This window comes from Lissotriton vulgaris, chromosome 7 (assembly GCF_964263255.1).
Source record: "Lissotriton vulgaris chromosome 7, aLisVul1.2, whole genome shotgun sequence".
Lineage (NCBI taxonomy): Eukaryota > Metazoa > Chordata > Amphibia > Caudata > Salamandridae > Lissotriton > Lissotriton vulgaris.
Window position 1 is genome coordinate 930469768 of NC_141695.1, and position 25742 is coordinate 930495509.

The 25742-nt window shown below is 44.5% G+C and overlaps 1 protein-coding gene across 2 annotated transcripts in view; it reads right to left on the bottom strand.

The window, feature by feature from the left end:
• Nucleotides 1-25742, bottom strand: part of LOC147702694 (proteinase-activated receptor 3-like) — a 78736-nt gene that overhangs the window by 16134 nt on the left and 36860 nt on the right. The window contains exon 2 of one of the 2 annotated variants that reach the window (XM_086931359.1): nucleotides 23251-23320. The exons of the other annotated variant lie outside the window; for it this stretch is intronic. Coding sequence (XP_086787485.1) covers nucleotides 23251-23263 — 13 coding nt within the window. The 5' untranslated portion in view covers nucleotides 23264-23320. The remainder of the gene's footprint in view (nucleotides 1-23250; nucleotides 23321-25742) is intronic. 2 annotated transcript variants of the gene reach the window in all.

The window sequence follows — 25742 nt, forward strand, 5'->3', positions numbered from 1 at the left end:
CCTTGCTGTTTGCCTTGGCCGTCAAGCCCCTTGCGGCGCAGGCCCGGCTGGGCCGGGCGTATCGGGGCTTGGACGTCTATGGCCAAGTACACCACATCGCACTATACGCAGATGATCTGCTGATGTTCCTGGCGGACTCGGCGGACTCCCTGCGTGGAGCTAAGACTCTCCTGCAATCGCTGAGTAGAATCTCGGGCCTCCGAGTGAACTGGGCGAAGTCCCACCTATTCCCGGCCCGCCCACGGAGAGCATGCCCGCAAACTACGGAGGGCGTGACTTGGGAAGAGAGGAGCCTACGATACCTCGATCTTCCATGACAGAGCCGATATCCTTGAGGGGAATATCGGTACGGCGATCAGGCACACTAAAGGGAACTTCGACTTTTGGGGCACGCTCCCATTGTCACTCATGGGAAGGGTGGCGCTACTCAAGATGGTAACCCTGCCGTGGCTGCTTTACTTCTTCGGGACCCTCCCGATCTGGATCCCGGCGAGCTACTTTCGACGGCTGCGATCGATGGTCATCGGCTTCCTGTGGGGGGCGGGCAGGCGCAGGGTGGCCCATGCCACACTTCTCCGCCCAAGGGCGGACGGAGGTCTAGCAGTGCCGGACTATGAGCTCTACTACTTGGCGGCGCAGCTGCAGTGGCTGACACAGTGGGTAGCGCGGGCCAGGAGAGGGGCGGACGGATCGGGAGAGCCGGCGGGTCCGGTCCAGGTGTTGTCCCGGATTGTCCTGGGACTTCCGATGGGGGATTTCCACCTCACTCAGGAGTTTGCGACGGCCCGGAAATGCTGGAACAGATATCGCCGGAGATGCGGTATTATGGTTCTGTACGCACCTGAGATCCCACTTAGACTCTGAGGGGCGCTTCCGCACGGGGGCTCGTGGCACGGGCTGGACGGTTGGGATCAGCAGGGGCTGTCATCCATGGGTGATCTGTACGAAAACGGGGTGATATTGCCCTTCGACCTCCTGCAGGACCGTTTTGAGCTGGCGGGTGGGGACTTCCTCCTTCATGCGGCTTTAACGGCGGCGATCCGCAAACACTGGGGGGCGGGCATGTCGGAGCCGCCATTGTCCCTGGGCTGTCAGTACGTCGTGATGATGGCGGGGACGGTCAAGGCTGTCATGTGCCTGTCTCAACGCATGGTCTCGGAATCCACCGCTCCCCTGCTGGCCTTGAAGGCGAAATGGGAAGCCGATTTGGCGACTGAGATCCCTGAGGAGGCCTGGAATGGCATACTGGAGGGGGCCCGGAATAGCACGCGCAACGCAAGGTTCCAGCTGGTGCACTTTTATGTCCTACATAGGGCATACCTGACCCCTGATAAATTACATAAGTACTTCCCGGCACGCCCGGCGTCCTGTCCGCGTTGCTCGGCGGATCCCGCCGACTTCCAACACATGTTCTGGTCCTGTCCTGAGCTGGGGCCCTTTTGGAAGGAAGTAGTGGAGGTTCTGAGGGAGGTGACGGAGAGGGACCTGCAACTCACCATGGCACATTGCATACTACACTGGTTCCCACACACATCAAAGAATAAAGTCACTAGCAAGTTTCTGGACTTGAGGCTCCTCCTGGCGAAGCGGGCCATTACGTCCCAATGGAAGGCGTCCCGGGGCCCCGTGATAGAGCGCTGGAAGGCTGAGCTGCTTAAATGGGCCAGATGTGAGGGTGAGCTTCGCCTGGATAGACAATGACATGGCACTGGAGAGAGCCAGGGCGTGGGAGGGGCTGCTCCTAGATCTCACGCTCCTGGACGTGGAAGAGGAGGACTCCCCGGTGCATAGTCCGGCTCCGGCGGGGCACCCGCCTGACGGGGGGACGGCTTAGGCCCACTTTGCTGCTTCACTACCTTTGCGTTCCAATGTGATGAGTTACGAATGGTTGCTGATAAATCCTGGTGCCATGCTTCGGATCTGATTTTGGTGGAGGGGTTAAGAGCTCGGTTAGGTGATACTCTGGCACGCCTGGGGGGTCCGGGCAGGGGCAGGGGGTGGTCAGGGGGGATCCTAGACGAGGGTGGCGGGGTAGGTGGGGATGAGGGTGTTACGGGGGAGGGGGGGGGGGTTTGTTCAAGGAGGGTGTACAGTGACTCTTGGTTCAAACTGGACTTGGGACATGGGAGAGGGAGTGTTAGGACCCAAAAGCAGCTCTGCCATTTCCCACCCACCTGGTGGCTACAGCCATATACAGAACGCTCCAGCGCAGTTTCTTTGTACCCGTGACTTTGCCGCTCGACCTCCGGGGTGTGAGCTGAATGGCTGTGTGATACAGGGGTGAGGGAGTGGCGCTTTCACTGAGCACCAAGGGGAATGGATTAAATATACTGTATGAACAAGGTGGGTTTGATGCACAGCTGGTTTTGATTGATTTATTCAGGCTAAATGTACTTTATTCCGGTTTGTTGGTGCTCAATTAGGAGGCGTCGAGAGCCCCACGACGTCTAGAAAACTTGCAAAGGAAGTGAGACCAGATGGTATCTGGTGTCATCCCTAATTGGCACACATTTAGGTTATGTTCCCCTGGATCAGAAAAACACTTTCATTCAATGTTCATTTAGATCTTGGTTTATTTAAAGGTTGTTCATGATTTACGTAGTATTTTCTATGATTTTGAATCAAAGTTCATCAAATTATTTCATTTTTCAACATCAGGCAAATATCAAGGCGTGTCCAATGCATTTCGGGCACTAACATAATGTGCCCTTCATCAGGGAAATGACACTACAAATAAAGATAAAACAAAATATCAATAATGCTGATCTTAACTCATTGTCATTACAATATGTTACATTCACATAATTAAACGTGCAAAAAACATGTTTATCCTAAAACGTGTATGTCATGCATTTAAAAAAAACAGTTGGTGACATTGTGCAAGATAGTTGGGGTTTGTGCTGAGGGTTTGTGAAAAAATGGTTCTCTTAGTACTCACATGCCTGTCATGTCGGTATAGCGGTTAATCTGTAAAAGTATAGGCGTTTGTTAGGTGTTTGTCAAATATACGAAAAAAACTAGCCTAAAGCACAAATGCGTGCGCGCTGCAAAAGCAGCGCTAGGGTTTTCCTACTAACCTGTGAAGATGTTAGAACGCGCTACAGTCTCCCCGTTTGCCGATTTACGATGAGCCGGTGTAAGCAGTTAGCTTCCGGCTTTCATTAGTTTTAAGGAAGTTCTCTCGGTCACGTGGGAATGAGAGAAAAGAAAGACTACCATGTGTAACGAGTGTAGCAGATTATGCGAATGTGGTCGCAGCGGATTAACGCTCATAGTGCTTCAATAGTAAGGTACAGAAATTAAAAAGTACAATCTAAAAAAGATGCAAATACGTGCTAAAGAAAAATATTAAATAGAGAAATAATTGGTCATGGCGGGGATTCGAACTAAGCTAAAGGAAGTGTGATGCATGGTATGCTAAACGTTTGGCCAGTAGAGCTACTAGGTGGCAGTTATCAATAAATATACTGTATGCCTTTCTGATTTTGCTGCAATAAAAAGATATTTACAAAAAAAAAAAGGACCGTTCATCTGTATAGTTACTTCACCATCTGCATGCATACAGGAGATGCACAGGGCCTGGCGTGGGTGTGGTGGGATGTCTGCGACCCTGGGAACACCGTGACGCTGGCCTTTGAAGGTGTGGGGCCACGTGAGCATAGGCCAATGGACCGGACAGGGCGGACACAGGTGTACCTTCCATTGCTTCTTGGGATCGCGCTACAACTGAGCCCAAGCAAATAACTCATGCATCCGCAGGGCTGATACACCAGACACTTGGCATGCATGTGCCAAGACCCAGTGCGATTTAGTGCTCCTACATGTCCTCGTACGTGCGGACCTGCCCTCCTGGTGCATGCTACATGGCAACATCGACTACTGTAGCCCTGGTGGCGAATACACCTCAACACAGAGACACACTTACTGCACTTCCTGCCCAAGGCCAGGTCCGAGCCACGCCCAGCTCCCCCTGCGGACTATGCACACCCTTGCGCTGACCTGATGTACGCCGGACCAGCATGCTCCGCTTGTGCATGCAGGGGGGTGCGATTCCAGGGTCACTGCCAAAGCTGAGGGGACATGGTAACGTCCGCTGAAGACAGCACATTGTGATGTTGCAGGGCCCATGCCCATCATGCTGACACAATGACCACACGGACACACTTGCTCAGATGGTGTGAATGGCTATATGCACGTGCACACAGTCAGATTGGATGTGTGTGGGGGAGTGCACACCAGTAGGCAAGGGCTGCGGGCGCAGTCACAAATCAACAACAGTGTACATCGCAATGGACACAACCATTCACCCATAAAGGCCCCATGGCTTCTGCTACACAGAGTTAGTGGCCCCGGATGCACAGCGGCATGCACAGGCCTACCGCTATGAGACACTGACTTGGGGGCACTGGGGCACGGTCACGAGTGCAGAGCAGGTTCTCGTAGATGTGAAAGGAGCTTGCTACGGAGTATCTCGTGGACAGTGGAAGGAGTACCCCCAGGGCATGATGCAGAGTCCAGGACCAGGCTGCAACAGTCACAATGGTGGCAACTTATGGAACAGACACATGTCGGACACCAAGTCCGGTCCGGCATGTGGAAGATGCAGGAAGCCACCAGGCCATGGACTCAGATGCCACCAAGGTACAACCAGAAAATGCCCATGACTCATTGCACACAGAGTTAGTGGCACCAGTGCTGTTGTGGATGCCAGCTGCAATGAGGCGTGTCCAATGGTGTGGACTCCTCCACATCTTACCCAAGACACAGTTCCACATGTGTGACCTACTGGACCGCAGTGTAGGCCTGAGCAGGGCCACAGACACATGGCATTGATGAGCCCAAGACCACTGTCACAGAGGTCATCCAATATATCTGAAGAAGGGTCCCGGACGTGACCAGCACATACCAGCACAGAGTGGCCCCAAATGCACTGCAGCCGGAACAGGCACACCGCCATGAGACGGTGACTTGGGTGAATAGGGTTGATGGCACCAGGTCAGATGTTGTAAGTGTTCGAACACCTCTTTGACTCTGATCCGGCTTTGTGCTGCATCTTCCTCTTACTCCTCTCTGTGCATTCACTGGTGGGGACTCTGCCATTCATGAGTCACGACTGGTGCTGGATGTGGGAGCGACTGGTCCACAGGGTATGCCTGGGCCCTCACCCACGTGTGGCCAGCTGGTGTTGCACAGGCTTACTGGCACCTCATGTGGCCGCCTGGCATTGAACAGGGTTAGTGGCACCTTGTGTGTCCGGCTCGCGTTGCACAGGGTTAGTGGCACCTCGTGCGGCCGGCTGGCGTTGCACAGGGTTAGTGGCACCTCGTTTGGCCGACCTGCCATATGGAATTATGCCTCACTGATCGAAGGGGGTCTGGTGCTGTGGCTGCTGCCACTGATTTGGGGTCACTGCTATTCAGGACTCAGGACACAGTTCCACATGTGGGACCTACTGGGCACAGCAGAGATCGCGGGATTGGTGCTTGGAGCTTGCACCGGCACGTGGTGGGCCCTGTTTGCCACACGCAGATGTAGACAGGTGAGCGGAGCCTCCTTGGGGGCAGGCATGGCAGGTCTGGGGACCGGCGGCCGGGGGTGCAGCAGGCACTCAGGGCAGCAGGCCCCGCCCCACTCGGCGCAGGACTCGTAGCAGGCTGAGAGGCTACGCCCTGGCTGACGCGTGGTCGATTCCGAATGAGAACCAAGTCCAGGGCGACAGTGTTTTTGTTCACACCCCTACGCAGGCCTGGCGTACGCAGGTCCAACCCACTATGCAAGCGCATGCAGGGGGGGACGTAATGTGCGACAGTTCTGCGTTCTGCCCCACAGACTGTGGGGACATGGTAGCATCCACTGGCCACTACACTCCATGCACCAGCAGTTGATCTCCACATGGCTATTTATGTGGTTTGCACTCTGTGGTCTGTCCGGCACCTCCACGCCACACCTGGCATTGGGTAGGTTAACATTCCTTTGTCACTCGCCGCTCTCGCACATGCCTGCTCCATGCCCCTCCTCACATCCTGCTGTTGCGTGTCTGTGGTGCCATGCCGTGGCTGGGATGTGGGCATGGCAGGGCCAGATTAACTATGGAGTCGTGTTGTCATGTCCGGTCGGTTGGCATGTTGTGTGTCATGTTGGATGTAGTTGTGCTGCGTGCCCATTGGCAGTGTCATGAGTTGCATGTCTGTGGGCAGCAGATGCGTTTTAGGTTAGTGTACGTTGCCTCTGTGGTGTTCCGTGGGGGTGGAGGGTGGTACGAGTCCTGGGGGGGGTGGCGGGCCTGGGGTGGTTGCGGTGGGTGTTGTGGCCCTCATGGGTATCCGTGTTGCATGATCATTGTCTCCATGGCATCTGTGGGTCTTCCGATGTGGCTCATGCCGGGCTCCCTTTCATGCTGCAGGTAGTCGTCCTGCTTTACACCAGCAATGAGCAGGTGTTTATTCCCTGCTGCTACAGCGACCTATTGCCTGTTTTTGTTTAGCATCGCGGGTCTTGCATTTCATTGTGAAAGTGGTATTGTGTATTTTTTTGTGTGTTTTTGCACGGTAACGCCTCATCTCATATGGGTTAGTATGTGGTGTCCACCGTGGTGATACATTTTGGGGCAGTTATCACAGGTATACTGGCAATGTCTGCAGTTTGCACCAGCTTGTGAATGGGGTGGTAAATCTATCTCTACATTTGTTGCATTAGGTTGGGGGTAAATTGGAGTTGAGTTCTTGTGAATATCCCCTTAAGACAGTATTCAAAATATTCCCCGGTTGTCTGGCCCCCACCTGCGCTTTTCACTAGCTCCATGGTCAACATTTGCAATGACATCCTTACCTGTGGCCACACCACACACTTCATTGTGCATTTTCCTTTGCTTTGTACCAACAATCTGAATAAGCAGTCCACTCTCATAGTAAGAACACCAGGAATGTAGCAACACAACATTATACTCAACCTAGCAAATTTTCTAATGAGCCAAGCGGTGTGAAAGCTTTGTCAGTGCCATTACTATGAAGAGAGGATAGCAGTGGTTTATGGTCAGTCCTGATGGGCAATGTTTTATTCCAAGTATCAGTTTTGGAGTGCTCATCGCTCCATGAAGAAGTCAGTACCTTCCCCTCCAATGTGGAATATTCTGATTCTGATTCAGCAACAATGTAGATTCAACAAATACTGTGGCTACCTTGCTTGCCTTACTCTTACTAACAACAGCTTAGAGTCTTTCACCGCTACCATCAACAGTGAGAAAATTAGGCAAACAGTAAAAAGGGACACAGGCAGCAGCTTTTACAATTTTCTCCTTTAGTTTTATCAATCTTTTATCATGTTCTTGCAACAATACACAGCCTTATGGAGCTGCCAACATTTAGAAATACTAAAAAACTTGAAAAAAAATAATCGAAAAGACTCTGGAAGCACCTGAGCTGATCTTTGTTGTCTTCATTATTAATTCTATGACCCAGGTATTTAATTCCCTAGATACAAAAAGTAGAGTTGAAGAGTCATCCCCTTGTCTTAAAGAATGTACCAACACATTTTATAAAATCTACTTATGTTTTTCAATTCCGTCGATAAAAACCCAGAAGTCATCATGGATCGCCACCACTCCTTCAATATTCTGAAGCAAAATGTGAATAATCTGGTGGAGTACCAAAAAACCAGGTGCCAAATCAATAGCATCCTAGTATACCTAAATGCACCATTAGGTGTTATAAATGTGGTGATATGTCAAGACTATGCAGGCATATAGATGACAATGCACCAGAATTTGTTTTTGAGTGATCATAAAACAACATATAGCCTGAAATTGCTTATCGTCTTTCTTACCAAAACTGTGGGAAAAGCCCATTCGGCAGCATGCCCCAAATCACTCATGCCCGTAGAACACATTTCTTGTAACGGGAATATTCCTGAGTTTATGTTTGATAGGAGTCCCAATCATGGGAGGTAGAAAAAACTTTCACGTGGGTTCCCCTTGCTTCCACATCACTTTAAACAAAAAAGGGGGGATACCCACAAATTGATGGTACCTATCATCCCAGCAAGGTCCACTCTGGCTACCCTACTGTTTTTTTATTAGGACTCTCACCTACTGTGTTCTCACTCTAGTGTTCTCTGTGGCCTCTTAGTAGTTGTGTGAGATCTTCGCACCCCGTGAGTTGGTGATACGAAGCTGCTTGTGTCCTGCTCATAGAGTGTGACCTCAATTGCACGTGAAATGCTACAAAGGTTGTGATTGGTCATGAAGGGTTGTGTCCCCGAGAGTCATTTAGAAACCAAAACAAAGTTTGCGCTATACATCTATCTCTTGCCATACTCTTTTTTCTTTTACAAAAAAGACTTGTGTGCACTAATATTTAGTGCTCCAGTATTTATGACCACCAATGAATTATAATTAAGCATGCCGCATCTGTGTAAATTAATATGTGTGAAACACTGTAATAGCCATGAATGGTCTTTGCAACACAACTGTGTTAGTGTTTGGGCAGTAGAATGTTGAAACAAGCATCGGCAAAGCCAATAGGTCTCGCTTTTGTGAGATCCATTGGCTTTGTCAATGTTTTTTTTATTCATGTTGTACATCAGCGCAGCTCTTGTGCTATATGGTTGAAAGTTAAAAAAAACAATGTGATGCAGCCAAAGTTTGCCGCGTCATAGTGTTTAAAAAAAAATTGTTTCAACAGTGCTGTACCGCAGCCATGCTGCTGTTCAACCTGGCTAAATAAAACATTGATAAAGCTAATAGATCTTGCATAGGTGCGATCTATTTACGTTGCCAATGTTTGTTTCTATTTGTATACACCTTGACCTCATTACATTGCAACGGTTTATCTCCACAATATTGTTGAAAATAGACAATGCTACATAGAATGCTAAATGGGGGACCAGAATCCGCCATAAGCTCAACGTGTTTACAATCAATTTCAATTATAACATTTGGTGGATTCTAAGGTTCCTAGTCAATGCCTAAAATATTAATTTCAACATAACTAGGCTTTCCTATATCTTCATCAATACTCAAACCCTTATTGTTAGATAGCTATTAATGATATCAATTATTGATGTCATCCTAGTATGGCTTATTCTTTGAAGATTCTACTAAACCACAGACTAAATTGCCTTTTGAATCTTCTTGATTATTCACCTCTCTCACCAAAGACATTTTTTGGATGCCATCAGTCTTCACACATGCACATTCGAGATTTATCCTAACTTCCCACATTTAAAGCATTCCTTCCCCAGTGCCGGACAAGATCAGAAATAAGCCTGTTGATTTTTTGAACAACACGTGCATTTGTTTATAGAATTAGCACCCTGAAACATAATCTTCTGAGTTTTGTGAGAAAGCGTGTCTATCTTGGTTTTGTCTTGTAAACTCTTGCTGTAAATAGCTAGCACTTGATTTACTATAGGGCCTACATTGAATACTTTGATTGAAGCAATTGATCCTTCTACACTTTTGGTTATATAATCAGTCGACTAAAATGGGGATGCCAAGTTGGTCTTGGATTGGTTTTAAAAAAAGTATAAAAAATAAACAGGCAAAAGGTGATGGATGGAATGCTTACAAATAGTCTAAAAACTCTGGAAGAACAATTATGGGTTGCAATGTTGCCCATAGTGATTGCCACTGTGTCTCTCTATGCAAATCAGTACTGATCCTACAGTTCATGGGAACAGTCCATCCAGAATTGCCAGGAATGGTCCTCTCCAGGAGGGAATCCATCTACTAAAGGGTTTGGCCTAGTTAGGCCTCTTCAGTGAGGTATAGCTTGGATCCCCTGACACAACAAGCAAGAACCGATGCCCGGGCACACCCTAACCACTTACAGCATTGCATCCAGTTCACACAAGGTGATGGGAGGAGTGCTTAAAAATTGTCTGAAACACTGGCAATTGCACTGGGTAGCATGTCACCGCATCATTTCCCCCCATTGTGCCATTCTACTTAGAGGCCCACCTTATCAAAATAAGTACTGACCGTGCTCCTCTTGGGAACAGTCCATCCAGATTGGCAGATGTGATCTAGAATGGAAAACAAGCAACCCCAGACCGAATTGGGCCTAGTTAGACCTCGAGGAATGTTGTGGATATTAAGGCACACAGTGCCTCTCGTCACCTTTTGTGTGACTAAAGTATAAAAATTAGACCATTCTAAGACATTATGTGGCTCCTCTTTAAAAAGTGTGTTTAGTCTATCCAAGACTTCAGTAAACCAGTCATAATCTTTAACATCCACCTCTTGGGGTGGTGTTGGTGGTAGTAAATGTTCAAATACTTGTTCACATTCCATTCTCAATAAATTCAACAAAGTCATTTTCTTTTTTAATCAAAAGAATCATCAATTGAAGCATGTAAGTTTTAATTAATCTCGGTCACATTTCTTTGTAGGTTGTTGTGGCTCATTTAGGAAAGGTGGATGTCTTTAATCACACAGCATTGTGGGCCGGGTGATAAAGCTCTACAGGTAATTTAGGGCCCGATGTAGGTGGCCGTTTCAGGCCATTTACCGACCGGTAACGGCCGATTTCGGCCGTTACCGACCGGTAAATGGCCATTCGGTATGTAGGGGCCTAAATCCAAGGCCACATGTAGGTAAATCTACATTTACAGAATCGGTAAAATTACCGATTCGGTAAAATACCGAATCGGTAATTTTACCGATTCTGTAAATTCCATATGTAGGTGGGACTCTTCTGAGTCCCAAAGGCCTAAACGAATCGGTATTTTACCATGAAATCCAACTTCATGGTAAATACCGATTCCGGTGTGCATGCACATGTGTGCATGCACACCTATGCCATGTGGCAGGCAGACCTGCCCCTAGGGCTTGTATGCCTGCCACATGGCACCCAATACTGTTTAGGGGGTGCCAGGGGGTGTCAAAGTGACACCCCCTGCACCCTTGTGAAATTCGATATTTACCGATTCGGTAATTACCGAATCAGTAAAGCCTATTGATTCCTATGGGCTTTGAAGCCCATAGGAATCAATAGGCTTTACCGATTCGGTATTTACCGAATCGGTAAATACCGACTTTTACCGATTCGGTAAAAGGGAACATCTGGATTCCCTACATACCCACCCCTCACATTTACCGATTCTTAATTACCGAATCGGTAAAATTCGGTAATTTTCGGTAATTAAAAATCGGTAAATGTTACTTACCTACATCTGGCCCTATAATGTATAAGAATGCAGAGTCAGGATGTGATTAGCAGTAAGTTGCATACTTAGGGCCTGATTATGACTTTGATGGCCTGGGAGAAGGCAGCCACAGCAGTGGCCCGGTCCCACACCACCAAAGTCGACAGCCGACTGCCCGCCAGATTATGAATTTTCTCATGGTCTGGTGGGCAGTGCTTTGGCGGCCCAGCAGCGGTTGAGTTCTAAGGCTCATAAGTGAGCCTTTGAACTGCGGCGCGGAGGGAGCCCCAACGCAAGTTTCTGCACAGCATGGACTGTGCAGTCCATGCCATGAAGGAACTGGGGTGCATGCACACAGGGAGGCACACCATGTTCCACCCTGCATGTACATAGGCACCAGGGGGGCTGTAGGGCCCCCTTACTGCCACACTTTTCATGGCGGGATCACCGCCATGAAAGATGTGGAGGTCAGGGAAGTCTTAATATGCTAGGCGGTGCTGCAACAGCTCCACCAGCATATTGCTTCCCCAGACTGCTCCTTCAATGTTGAGGGATCACAGTCCCCAATGCTTGTGACGGTCCTATGGTGGTCTGACTGCCGTAGTCACAATACAGTGTCCGACCGCTGGTGCAGCGCTCCCAAACCGCTACCCCACCTACACCATGGGTTTGACGGCCCAGTGGACTGCCAAACTTGTAATCAGCCCTTAGTCAATAACTCCGGAACATTGTGCTAGTAACATGTTAACAGTTGGGTCCAGGAGAGTCTTGAGTGACCTTCGTAGTAGCGCCAATTTAAAAATAGAATGTTCTGATTGGCCCAGGAAGCTTTATTTCCCTTGGACCATCTCCCTCCTGCAGAATTCAGACTCCAGCGGGAGCAAGCTGTCTGATTAGTTGTCGGCAACATAAGAAAAATGTTGCTTTCAGCCATTACAGGACTCAGGGACTTAGTCATCTATCCTGAAGTAAAAAAAAAAGAAACATAAGGTGTCCGGGTAGGAATACTCTGACCCCTAGGACCAGCGGGGAATGTCCAGAAGGAGCCCACACAGAGGCCAAAAGGAGAATCAAAAAAACAAAATGGCAGCCGGGTCGCATTTAATAGCCTTATGGCCCAGTGAGGCCGCCCCCCACGGGGGTGTTCATAAAGGGAAGGGTGGAAGCATTGCCCCCGTCCAAGCCTTCAGATGCTCCGGGGAGCCCACCCCCGGGTAGGGGCAGCACAGGTAGGGAAACCTGTGTTTGCTCTCATTTGGTAGGAGCATTTATTTAATTCCCATCAATTGGGAGCAAAGACCAGGTCTGCTCCCAGTGGGCGGGAGCTTTGAAAATGCTTTAGCCCGCTGAGAGCGGGCTTTCAAAATATTGCCTCCACCCAGAAGGAGCAGTATTAGCTTCGCCCGCGGCCCTAGTGAGAGTATAGAGTGTGCCATGCATGGTCACCAGATCACCAACAGATAACAGTGGAGGGCACCAGGGGATGGCTCCCGAGGTTGAAATTGGCCTAGGGAGCGTCGCCTGCCCCGTTCTCCCTAAAACTCATGCCAGGGAATAGGGTCCCAAGGACCGAAATCAGCAGGGAATGGAGGAAGCACGCCACCTCCCCTGAAAATCGACCTGGGCCATGGTCGATGGGGTCACTGTGGCCGAAATCGGCCCAGGGAGTGCGGGCCCTACACACCAACTTCCCCTTTTTTGAAAGAGGAGCCCTTGGGCATACGGTCCCCAGGCTCAGGGAGGGGGCCACACAGCACTACTTCCCTTTATTTAACCCCTTAGCTTTAGGGCGAGGGGGGGCCGTGTGGCGCTCCCATGCTCGTGGCGGAACCGCTCCGTCACAAGCCTCGGGCGCGCTGTGCTTGTGATGGAGCAGTTCCGTCATGGCCCCGCCTGCTCAATGGAACATCCAGCGCAGGCGCGCCGAGCGGGCCATGACGGAACCGCTCCGTCACCAGCGCGATCGATGTTGGTGTTGGTGACGTAGCGGTTCCGTCACCAGCATGGGAGAGGTTAAATAAGTAACCTGGGGGATGGGATCCCCAGAGCTGATTATTATTATTTCTGAGTTTGTATAGAGCCTGGTTACACTGTCAGTGTGTCCCCGCGCTGTCAGAAGAGCTAGTTGCTCAATTGGGGAAAGGGGTCTCCTCTCGTTAAAAAAATATATGCTCTAGGGGATGGGATCCCCAGGGCCTAAAGAGACTCCGGGTGAGTACCCCTCTCCCATTACTTTTAGAATTGGCTCTGGGGGATGTGGTCCGCATGGCATAACAAGACTTGGGGAGGGGGGCTGTGTGGCCCCTCTCCCCTTTAATTAGAAAACTAATGGTCCCCAGGGACTTATAAGGTGATGTCATCAATAATGTCACTTGAGATGTTATCAGTCATATCATAAATTATGTCATAGAACATGCCATGAGTGATTTCATATGTGAGATCATGAGCAGTGCATGACAGGGGCGCAAGTTATGGTTATTGGTGAATTTCTGTGGGGTTTTTTTCTAGCTCAAAAAGTTAATGTTGTCACTGACAAATTTACCTAAGTATAATGTTACTTTAACCTGTGCTGTTTTCAGTGACTATATACTCAGGTATAAATATTACCTACTGGGGTCGCCAGTAGGTAGTTATAGTTAGGGCCCAATTTCTATCAAAAAAGGTGATTTTCAGTTGCCTATATCTTTGGTGCCAATTGATTAATCTTCATGAAATATCCCCCAAAATGTGCCCTCTACTTCAGCTTTTGTCTGAAAGGTTTTGGGTCATTTGTGAAATGGGGGGGGGACAAAAATATGGGGGTTCCAAAACATGTTGTGCCCATGTTAATTCCCACAGGACCATTGGATACGACTACAGCCCGGACCGCTGGGTGGCATTACACCAAATTTAACAGAAAGCTAGCTTTTGGTCCACAGATAGAGCTTTTTCTGATTTCGTGAAAACCCATTTAGTCGTTTTGGCAATATTGAGGGAAATCCAAATTTGTATATATATATGTAGGGACGCAGATCCTCCATGGAGCCAGCAGTCCCCATGCTGAAATTTGATTGGCTGCCAATTCTTGAACCAGGAATTGTTGGCAACCATCTTGGGACTCTGCTTGAGTTGAGTCCCACCACAAAACGTAAAAAATAAAGAAAGGGGGGCATTCTAAGGCTAGCCTGACCCCATTAAATTGGTGTGGGATCCCACAGGGACCGCGCCGAGGGTTAAAAAAAAATCTTTTATAAATTTTGCAGCAAAATCATAGGGGGGATGCTCAGATGCACAACAAAACAAAAATAAAGTAAGGGCTCCCATGCATCTTTTGCAAGGAAGCCCCCGGGTAGGCCACATCAAGAGTGCATGAGGGCATTATAAACATAATTGAGGGGTGCATGGGGGCCCCATCCAAGGCTTAAGGAAACTCCCGGGTATGGCCACCTCCCCAGGGCACTTTCAAAAAAAGGAAACCGGCGGGCCCACTAGGCCCGCCTGCGCCCCAGGTCCCACCACCTCCACGGGGCAAAACAAAGTAAATAAAGGCAGGGGGGTCCACACAGCTTCCCTGCAGCCCCAGGGTGGTGTGACAGGCTGTGTGAGTGTGTGAGTGGCTATATGGAGCAGTGAAGGGGTGTGCAAGTACTGGTATGGGCACATAGCTGTGGCCCACACTAAGCATTTTGAAGAGAAGGAGCAATAGCAGTCAGGAGATGGCTATAGCTGAATTAGCTAGTTTTCCAAATGAAAAGCAGGTAAAATGGGCGTGTTTTTTTAAAAGATTTATTTTATTGGAAGCTGTCAGCAAGAGAGTGAATAAAACTAGGTGTGTTGGATACCTTAGCAACAAGTCCTATTATTGGCTGTTGTTTAAAAAAAATGAATACTGACATAGATATGCTTTTGAATTTGAGGAGTAAACCACACCTGCTCTATCTTATTTGGAAGTTTCATGTTCCTTCTAGAATGTGCTATGATTTTGTGACCTACTGGTTTCACTGGGTTGCGAGGTACACTGAGCTAAGAGTGTAATGCGGGGAAGGGTCTTAAAGAGACAGAATGTTTTTTAAGTTGAGGAGTTATGACACAATTTAAGTAATGGCAAACTTTAATTTTCAACTCAGGACTATGTAATAAACTCTTGTTCAGAATCTAAATAAAAAAACTGAAGCTAAATATTGGTATGGGCTTCTGTTTGTTTCGCAATGACTCTGTGATGATCACAAAAACATCTCAAACATGCGGAGACAAGAACCTCGTTTTGGAACAGAGGGAAAGTGTTAACAGATGCTAACCATTCACAAGTGGAGATGCACTAATCTAAAATTAAAGATATGATTTTGTTTGCTGCCTTTCTCATGGTCATAGAGTGGAAAGTTGAAGAGGTTGCCATTTTATAGTTGCTTTATATGAGAGTGGTGTACCATTCTTGAGCTTAGTTTTTTCAGATCTTAACAGTGTTAACACTATCCAGAAAGAAATAAAACAACAAAATAATCAACAAACTCAATTCACCGGTATGTATATAACTTTTTATTTATTTAAAAAACGTGGATTAGAAAGAAAGGTGTATATGGGAGTTTGATTAAAAAGTGTATAGCAGTGATGTGAAAACAAATTTATCAGATGAACTTTATCTGGTAGTGGGTAAATGTGTTTAAGATTTTAGTACTGTTCAAAATCACTATGAGCAATGCCTTTAAAAATTACAATGTTTTAAATGTCTAAGCATTATGTGCAGAATAGATTCATCTATATTATTTGCATTCTGGGAGTTGTGGTTTTAGGCACATTATCAAACAGGAGTAGTATAGTCAGAAATAAAGGATAGGAAAATGTGCTGCGTCTGTATATGAATTATAAAGTAGTGATACTCCAGAACTCTTTTCTTTACTTTGTGGATTGTGCTCCCGATATACAATGAACATGGACAAGTTAGCACATATACACAAAAATCAGAGTTACAGGTTAGATGTATTGTAATCACATATGGTTTTTTGTTCTTCGATAGTTCAATTGAGTTACAGCTGGTACTGAGCCTACAGGCTTTGCATTCCCCACATACATACAAACCTTGTATTGTGTTTATGTTGCTCTTTGATTGAACCACACTTTTACCTAAAAAGGCCTGTAGAGATGTAAAAAGGGAAGATTTATTGATTCCGAAAACTAAGGACAAGACTGAAGAGCAACCAGTTAGATTTATCACCTCATTTAGTAACCAGGCATGGGAGGTGAAACAAAGCCTTGAGAAATTCTGGAACGTTTTGAGAACTGATGATATTCTTATAAAACATGTAGGTGATAATCCACAGGTCACTTTTCAAATGTGTACATCAGTAAAAGGAGTACATAATGTTTTTAGTAAAAGTAAAGCACAATCCACAAAGTAAAGAAACGAGTTCTGGAGCATTTGAGAGCAATCACAAGAGAAGACAAACAATATCCCATAGCAAAACACTTTAAAGAATGTCATGATAAGGATGTGAGGTTACTCAAATATTGTGCGATTGACAGAATCCCTATCTCTGAGAGAGGAGGGAATAGAGTTCGAAGAATTGTGACGTCTACAGTTTAGATAAAATATGAGACTATGCATCCTACAGCTTTGAATAAAGACAAGGGGTCATCTGTTCACTTAGGGTAAACTTTATGATTGGAGTAAGCGTATCTGTAGAAGAAGAATTTTGTAATTTATATGCATCTCTAAGTTTCAGGTATGTTGTTTTGAATGGCAATAGGGCTGATCTTAATTGGTCATGCATTGGGTTTTATCATTGTAGGAGACATGGCAATCATCATATGAAGAAGAGGAATGCAAAGGAGCTGGCTATATCTGGGTCGATCTCGAGCAGTTGGTTGACCGATTTGATAAATTGGTTGAATATTAAGATTATTTTTTGTGGAACATGATCAGAATGAATAGAGCCCACTGAGGCAAACAGAATATCAAAAGGGACACTACAGAGGGTATTTGAAGTTAATTTCCCATTGAGGCATGAATATAAAATCTTTAGGGAGAACTAAAAATATGAGGACATGTAAATCTTGAGGTAGTTTGTCTATATTATAAAATATTATGGTTTAATGCTCTAAAATTGAATCATGTATTCGAAATTCTCAAAATTAACCAATGGATTATCAATTGCTTTAGACAATTAGCATATAAAATATGTTATGATTGATTTTTTAGAATAGAAATGACCATTTCAAAATGGCCGCTTAGTTGCATTACGATGTATAAGATCATGTAGTCCTACCTTTATTTTTTGAAAATTGCACTACTATTTACATATGGAGAAAGCAAAAGTGATGGATCCGGGAACAAAGAGCAGCCAGCTCTGAAACGCATCAGGCGTTTTCGCTGTAACTAATAAAAATATTCACGCTTAAGGAATTGGGCTGCGGCTTGTTTTCTTCAAGATTTATATAAGGGAGTGATTGACAAAATACTACCTCGCTGCAAACCCGCTGCCAGAAGTGGCAGGATAACCAGCGATTCGAAGTGATTCTCAGGGGGCGCTTGTGACATGAAACAGGAAATGATGTAAGGACTTTTGAATGTATTTCATTAGTGTTTGCGAGCATTTTGTTAAGATCATGATCAAGATATTCACACTAAGAAAAAATGGGGAAAGTGTTTGTCTTCAGAGGGCTTAGATTAACTATTCCCATTGCAATCCCAGCAACAAAAGTGAAAGTGTTGCCCTTCTGAGGGTTCACATACAGCCACTGATTCATCAAAACATTTCATAATCATTTTTAGAAATACATTTAAATACCTAACTACATACAATAATTGAAATGTATTAAAAAATGTAGATTTATTTGTTATTGAAATCCATATAAAAATAACCTTTTTATCCGTACATACATCCATATAATTCATTAAACGTGTTGAATAATACAAAATCATTAAATAACACCAGTGGGCCTGAAAACAGTACATCCTAAAATCAGTAAAAGAAAGACAATATATGCGTTCAAGCCAGCATTCGGCAGATAATATACATAATATTTTGGAATATCATCCACTGCCAATATTAACACAAACTAAACAATTGATTGAGCTTTGGGTACCTTAAAACATATGCAGAGAAATCAGCAAGTATATCCAGAATAGTATTTCATCCTATATCAATCAATATAGCTACGTAGCAATAAAATGTAAAGTGTTGTATAGTAAAAAAAAATACCAATATTACTATAAATAGGATTCGAACATGCTGAAAATCCCTTCTGAGATATAGGCTCAATTTTAAGATCTTAATCGAAATAGGCTGCCCAAACCATCTCAAACTTCTTAATCGCCCCAAATTCGCAGTGAATAGACTCGTTTTTTTTTTACCCTGCTTCATTTTCCAGACCTATTCATTTTTAGTTGGTATAAGATCTGATTGCCATATCTGAAGCAAAAGTGATCTAGCGACTGCCATTGCGATATATAATATTTTGATCACCTTGTCAGAAAGATGAAGATCTGGGTCATAGCCAAACACCATCGGCCGAATATTGAAATCTATTGTAATTAGGCATTCGGCGTCAAGATAGCAAAAAATGTAATTCCAGAATCTCTGGATCAAGGGGCATTGTGATATGATATGTGTCCAATTGGCTGAACGATGGTTTAGGCAACGAGAATGCTGCCCAGACTGGTAGGAATAAACTTTAGATAAGAAAAGTGGGTTCTATAAAGCAGCCATTTCTTAAAAAATAACATCCTACTCCAATTCGCGCCCCTTAGCGTGCACAAGTTGACATTATTGACTACTGGCAACATACTCACTGTGATTTCCATCTCCTCATGTTTTCCCAATTTAGTTATTGATTTCTCCACAAGATCCATACCCTTGATAGAAGCTAAACGCTTTTTCCATTTCCTGGGTTTCTTAACTTTGAGCTCATCTAATAATTCATATACTAAGCATTTCCATTCGATTATCTGAACCAAATTGAGTTTACTCAAAAATTTACTAAAAATGTTATATGACCAAGGTGAAGGAAATCATTTGGAATTAAATAAGACATTTCAACTATATTAAGCCATCTATTATTCCTTAGGCAATCAGAGATTTTCCCAAAGCCAGCCTTGGCCCATTTTTGTGTAATTGCCGACGAATCTCAAATCCCAGATAGTGAAATGAAGCCAGAGTTGATGAGTTCATTACAGGGATTGAATATCTTCTATAAAAAGCCTGACTTTATAGAAAAACCACTGCATACACTTATAACGTACTAGTTTAGGAGATTTACGATTGTTAGTGGGCAGTAAATCTGATTCTCTTTATAAATTAGGTTCATAAAATAATTAATAAATAAACCTGTTTGTAATTCTGACTTAAACCTGGACATATATTCATGGGACCTTCTTGGCCAGAGAGAATATGTAAACGTAGACTCTCATTTAGCAAAGAAAGAGGCAGTTGAGACACAGGTAATCGTGGAAAATAAGAAATTAAATAGCGGAAGGACAGACATTTTAATCAATGTGACCCTACCCAATATGGTTAATGGAAGAGAATTCCATCGACAGAATAAGTCATGAACTTTTTGCAGAAGTGGGGCAAAATCTAAATCATATAATTCAGAATTTGAGCCGTAAAATAAACACCCAGATATCTTTTCGATTTTGTACTCAAACAGGGTAGAATATCGGGATGTAAATCCTAAGGCTTACAGTTACACTGTATTATTTCTGCTTTTTTAAATTGATTTTATAACAGCCAAGCAACTCAAATTGTTAAAAAATCTTAAAAGCTTTTTCTTGCACCTCCTTCTAAGGCTTTATTACGAGCATGATATAATCGATGTATAATTTCAATTTTTCCATAGTTAGTAGAGGAGGCCAGATATCCAACCTATTCTGAATAGTTTGGATATCTGTCCTCCTCTAATAACTATGGGAAATTTGAAGTTAAACATATTAAAATGAAAAAATATGTACTGTGTAAATACAAAATTGTATATTTAAAACATTTAGGTAAGATGCAGTTTCATCCCTACTGCCCCCAAAAGAAACACAAATATCAAAACTGAATTCAATTATAAATAAAACAGTAATATCATGAAAATACTACTTAAATAGAACAAATAAAATGAGCAACAACGATATATAACACATAGTAGAAATATTATTAAATACAATTATCAATAAAATCTTAAATAATTTAACTAAAACACATAATTCACACAAGAATTAATTCATTAAAAATCTACATAATTAATTAACAACAAAATATTTGAATAACATAAACAAATTAGAAAAAACAATTACATTTGAATAACTTTTTAACCTATTCCCCTGCAAACTCAACAACGCACTACTACAAGATCAATTGCTTATTAAACTATAAAAAAGAATTATAGATTCAAAATACTAACTTTACTGCTACTAAATGCCTTTTGTGAACAGCAAAAGTAGTAAGTTTAGGATTTTGTCTTAAGTTTTGGTCTTAAGACAAAATCTTAACTTAAGACAAAATACTAATTTAAGACAATATACTAATTTAAGACAAAATACTAACTTAAGACAAAATACTAACTTAAGACAAAATATTAACTTAAGACAAAATCTTAACTTAAGACAACGTACTAACAAGACAAAATACTAACTTAAGACAAAATACTAACTTTACTGCTACTAAATGCCTTCTGTGAATACCAAACGTAGTAAGTTTAGGATTTTGTCTCAGATTAGTTCTGTGAATCGTCACCTTCATTTTTAAAATGATTGTTTATGTGCAGAAAGGGACACCTTCCTGAACATAAACAATTAAGCATGGCGTTTTGCTGTTTTTATGTGTGCTGCACAATGCAGCAGATATAGAAATAGCAAAAACGAGGAGAAATAAAGCATTTTTCCTCGTTGCGCCATATTAAGACCAGGGTTTTTTTTGGTTCTGATTTTGGGTCTGCCCCATATGTACGCTATCCTTTTAAATATGGGGCAGCATCAGAATCATGGGTGTTGCAGCGGAACGCGTACCGCAACACCTATTACCCACCACTTTCACTAAGTATAGCATGAAAGGGTGCCTTATTTACAAGGCGGCATTAAACTACGTTAATTTAAGTGTCTTAACACTGCCTTGTATAAATAAGGAAAAAGCTCATATCGCCACAGGAACGTTAAATAAAAGTGACATTCCTGTTACAATAGGGGCTTGTAAATATGCCCCTCAGTGTTGTAATCAGGAATGATATCTTCTCCTTATAGATGTCCTGGTATTTCTGCAGGAGAAGATCCTTCCACCTGTTCATTGTATATATTTTCTGGAAGTAACAAATTTCTCTAATATGATTAGCTTCCATCGACTTGAGTTGAGAGAAAGTTCATGTCATTTAGCATTAGACTCCAAAATAGCCTTTTCACGCCGGTGCTTTGGTAAGTCGAAATAACAATTATATATTTTCTTTTTGCTGTACTGCTTGTTTTTTTTATTGATTGAAGGCCTTCCCTAGGTGTGTTATTTTATTTTTAACAACATTAGTGGTCAGCGAAAGAAAAATCAACACCAGTACGGTTCTCAAATATTTCCAAATGTGGGTACCCCACAGACAAATCTGTCTGCCACCAAGACATAGAGAAATGCCAAAATAAGTCTCCTAGGCTTCCACAACACCACTTTATAGCAACTTTGCTGTGGATCATTGAATGCACGTTTAACTGTCTCCTATTGTTCCTTTAAGTGGTCTGCAAAATGCAACAAGTACCCATGACAAAGATACGCTTTGCTCCTACATGAGCAACAGAGGCGTGACATTACAGATAACTAGAGAAGTTAGTCCACATACATCACACACTTCTGGCCAGTAAAGGACTTATCTCAAACACAGGGCTAATTGTACACCCATATCCAAAGTTCCCTAGTCTAGCTATCTGGCCCCTGAAGTCTGAATACGTCCACATGACTGTATGCCAGTTGTAAGGAAAGGAGCAAGCCCTTCTACATGCTTTGACTCAGCTAAATATAAACATTTTGCACATTACTGAGCTTGGTCGCAAGCTAATCCTTTATGGGCTTCAGTGCGTAATGTTACCCTAAATAACAGCTATAACAACGTACTGTATTGACTTATTTGCAAAACGATGACACCCATTTAATTTTATTAAAGCTTTTTGGAAGGTCTAAAGAGGAGAATCCCTCCTAAAAGTGTCCCTCTCCCAGCTTAGGGTTCACATGTATTACTAATATGATTTATCGGGCCATCTTATGAACCAATTTGTTCCCTTTCTCTGCAGTTTTATCACTCAAGGTAGTTTCCTTGGTTTCAATCACTTCCCTAAGCAGAGTGAGTGAACTGGAAGCATTAAAATGTTAGCAGAACTAAGAGGCTCATTACGATGGCAGAACGATCGCCACCACCGGGCCGGTCATGTCGATCGTTCCGCCATCATAATGAGATTAACCAACCGCCAAATTACGATGGCGGTGGGATCGTTCCGCCATCATAATGAGATTAACCAACCGCCAAATTACGATGGCGGTGGGTATCGTGGTGGACACAAAGTCCGTCCGCCGCTTTGCCGCCAGTGGCAATCCTAACGGTTGCCTCGCGGGCGGAGATGGGCCACTAATATGGTGGCGGTGCCTAGCAGGCACCGTCCGCCATGTTAGGATGTGGGAAATGAAAGGCCTTTTCATGGCGGCATCGACATGGAAAGGCTGGCGAGGATTAGGCCATGTGTCTGGGGGAGGTGGGGTGCACTTGGGAAATAACTATGGTACCCCCCTACATTTCGCTGCACCAAGTGTCAGGCACCGTGTGGTGCCTGCCATGTGGTGCAGTGAAATGCTGGACATGCGATTTTAACATCGCTGCGGGTGCTGCTGTCAGCAGCACCCGCCGCAATACTAAATTGCAGAATGGTACTGCCATGGTGGTGGTCGCATCCTAATTTGCGGTGCGGGACCGCCGCATGTCTGGCAGCCAGTCCAAACACCACAGGGATAGCGAGCGGACTCAGGTCCGCCTGCCATCCTAATGAGCCCCTTACACTCCAGCGCTTAATGACGAAGTTATCCTCTGTACTCATTCACATTTCTTTTTTTACCAAAGGTTGTTTCACCGTTCCATGATAACCAGCCTATACTTTTAGGGTCCGTTTGCAATAAATGTATTTACCCAAGTGAAACATCTCTTTTAGATCCTCGCAGCAGCTTTAACAGATTCTTCTTGTAGGAAACAGTTCCTTCTGAAAAAAAATATTGGTAAAAGGTAGGAACTGTATTGTTTTTATTGCACAGTAAATTATCTGTTCGTATGGCTGTTTTGTTTTGGTGTCTAAACCCTACAATTCAAAATTCTTTGTTGCGATGGAGGGAGGGGTGCATCTAGAGTGATCTTTTTCATGTTTTATGGACAGTGTCTGGTCAAATGGGTGTATGCTTTAACTTAGTAAGTGTCAAATCTTATAGGATGTAATTTTAAAAAAAGGATTGTTAATGATATTGATGTAGTAAGTAGTAAAATTCCTTTATTCGGTTAAAATATCAAACCAATAAAGGTACACATAGACCAATAAACATTAAAAGACATCATAAAACTATACATGATAAAAACGAAAGTTAAAAAGAATCACAATACGTTAGTCAAAATCAAACCACCATTGTGGTCCGAAACATACAGCCTAGATATCAGGCATGGGGTGAGGCAGAAGGGTGAAGGGAGAAAGGGAAAGTAAAAACAACAAAATGCAGAAGGGCATGGGAGGGCCAAATGCAAGCAACAATGTTTGGTGGGGGGACAAGGAGAGGGACCGCAGAGGGGGAAACGACCTGTAGACCTCTAGCTCTCTCATGGCATGCTACATCTTACATTTTTTAAGTACCTCATAAAGCTTCCCGTAGAAGGATACTGGATGCTGAATGTAAGTAGTACTTCGTCTATGCTCCACGGAATGGACAAACACACAAAGAACAAGCATTTACAATGCAATGGGTTCGCCTTTGGAAAAGTTAGAGCTATTGGCATTGCTCATGGCATTTCTTTTTCCTTTTTTTACTTATAAATAAATGGCATTGTTATTTACATTGCCAACCTCAATGAAGGTCGAAGTCTCACAATGCCTGTCTCACAAGGCACACAGATACACAGCAGACACCCACTTCACAAGGCATAACATACACTCGACTTCTGGCATCACAAGATACAAAATGCACTGCAGTACCTTATGCAAAATGCACAAAGTGTGCAGGAGACCCCACAAAATGCACAAAGTGATTTTCAACCTATTCTAAATGTACAACAACACAGCAGCATGCTCCACAACACACAACAAGGTAAAGCCAGTACAACATGCAAACGTCCTCCACACAATATAAAATAAAGAAGGATGTGGCACTACAGCCAGAACTGCTGATCATGAAAAGGGGGAGTCATGTTCGAAGTCAAACGCCCTAGCCCTTAGGCCAACTCCTCTTCCATCCCAGACCCAAGAATGGCAAGTCTAGCTAGAATCCTAACCTTTAACCCCTAAACCCAACAAGAAAATGGAGGCCTGAATATGACATCCGGACACGACCTCTGAACTCTGCACACCTTCGAAAATCATCGGAACCAGCCGGTTCCAAAGCCTGCGTAAAGCTCCGACCCCTCTTGTGCTCACACTCCAGGGTGGGCAGGAGTAACGGATGCGCCTACCTCTGTACATTTACACGTACGTTTGGAGTACAATCACATATTTTAGTTATTTCAAAGAATTCTAGGAGGACTCTGGTGCGTAAGCAGTTACACCTGTGTGTAAGTGTTAGGCCTGAAGTTACTCATGCGTAAGTGTTCAGCAGGAGGGTGTTTGCACATTTGTGTTTCTAACCCTCTACATGGACAAAGGGGGAAATAGTTCTTCTCATGGAGAACCCCCTGAACCTAATCCCCTATCGATGTTAAAGGAGCCGCCTCCCAAAGGTGGATGGAGATTTACTCCTCCAGCTAACAGAAGTAAATCACCAACTCTCCTACGGCTTGAGTATGCCACGAGAAAGGTAATGAATACGCCCAAGTTCACAAGTGAGTGTACGGTTACCGACGTTTCCACGCTTTCAGGTGTCCAAGGGACCGGATTCATTCCTTTGTGGTGTTATGTGTGTGTAAATCGGTTTACAGGTGTAAATATCCAGTATTTTTTTTTAACCAAAACGTGTATTTGCTTTCAAATCACGTCCAATGTGCACCTTTAACAGATTAAGCGCCTTTGTGAATTAGGTTTTAAAGACCTAACCATCATTGTAACCCTCTAATTTTACCCACATGCTAACACCACACTTTGGGACTTGAACTATCCTTACACCTCACACTCACTTCAAAAGAAGTTTAAATGGAGTGCAGTACGACACTGCTCAATATGCGCCCACAATACGGAATCGGTCAGCCTTTCTTGATGCCTGCGCTGCTGGAAAGACCAGCTCCTGGTTACAGACGTGTAACCGGGCCGAGGGGCCGCTCCCCCTTTCACCCCGGAGTGTACCTAAACTCTGTGACCCCCCCCCTCTTCTCTCCGCAGGTGGCCGACTCCACGAATTGGGCCCCGGGGGCGGTCCAGTATAGCTGTGATGAGGAGGACCTAGAACACGGCCCCTTTAACTGGCCCGGAGCAGGTGATGAGGAGGAGGGACTGA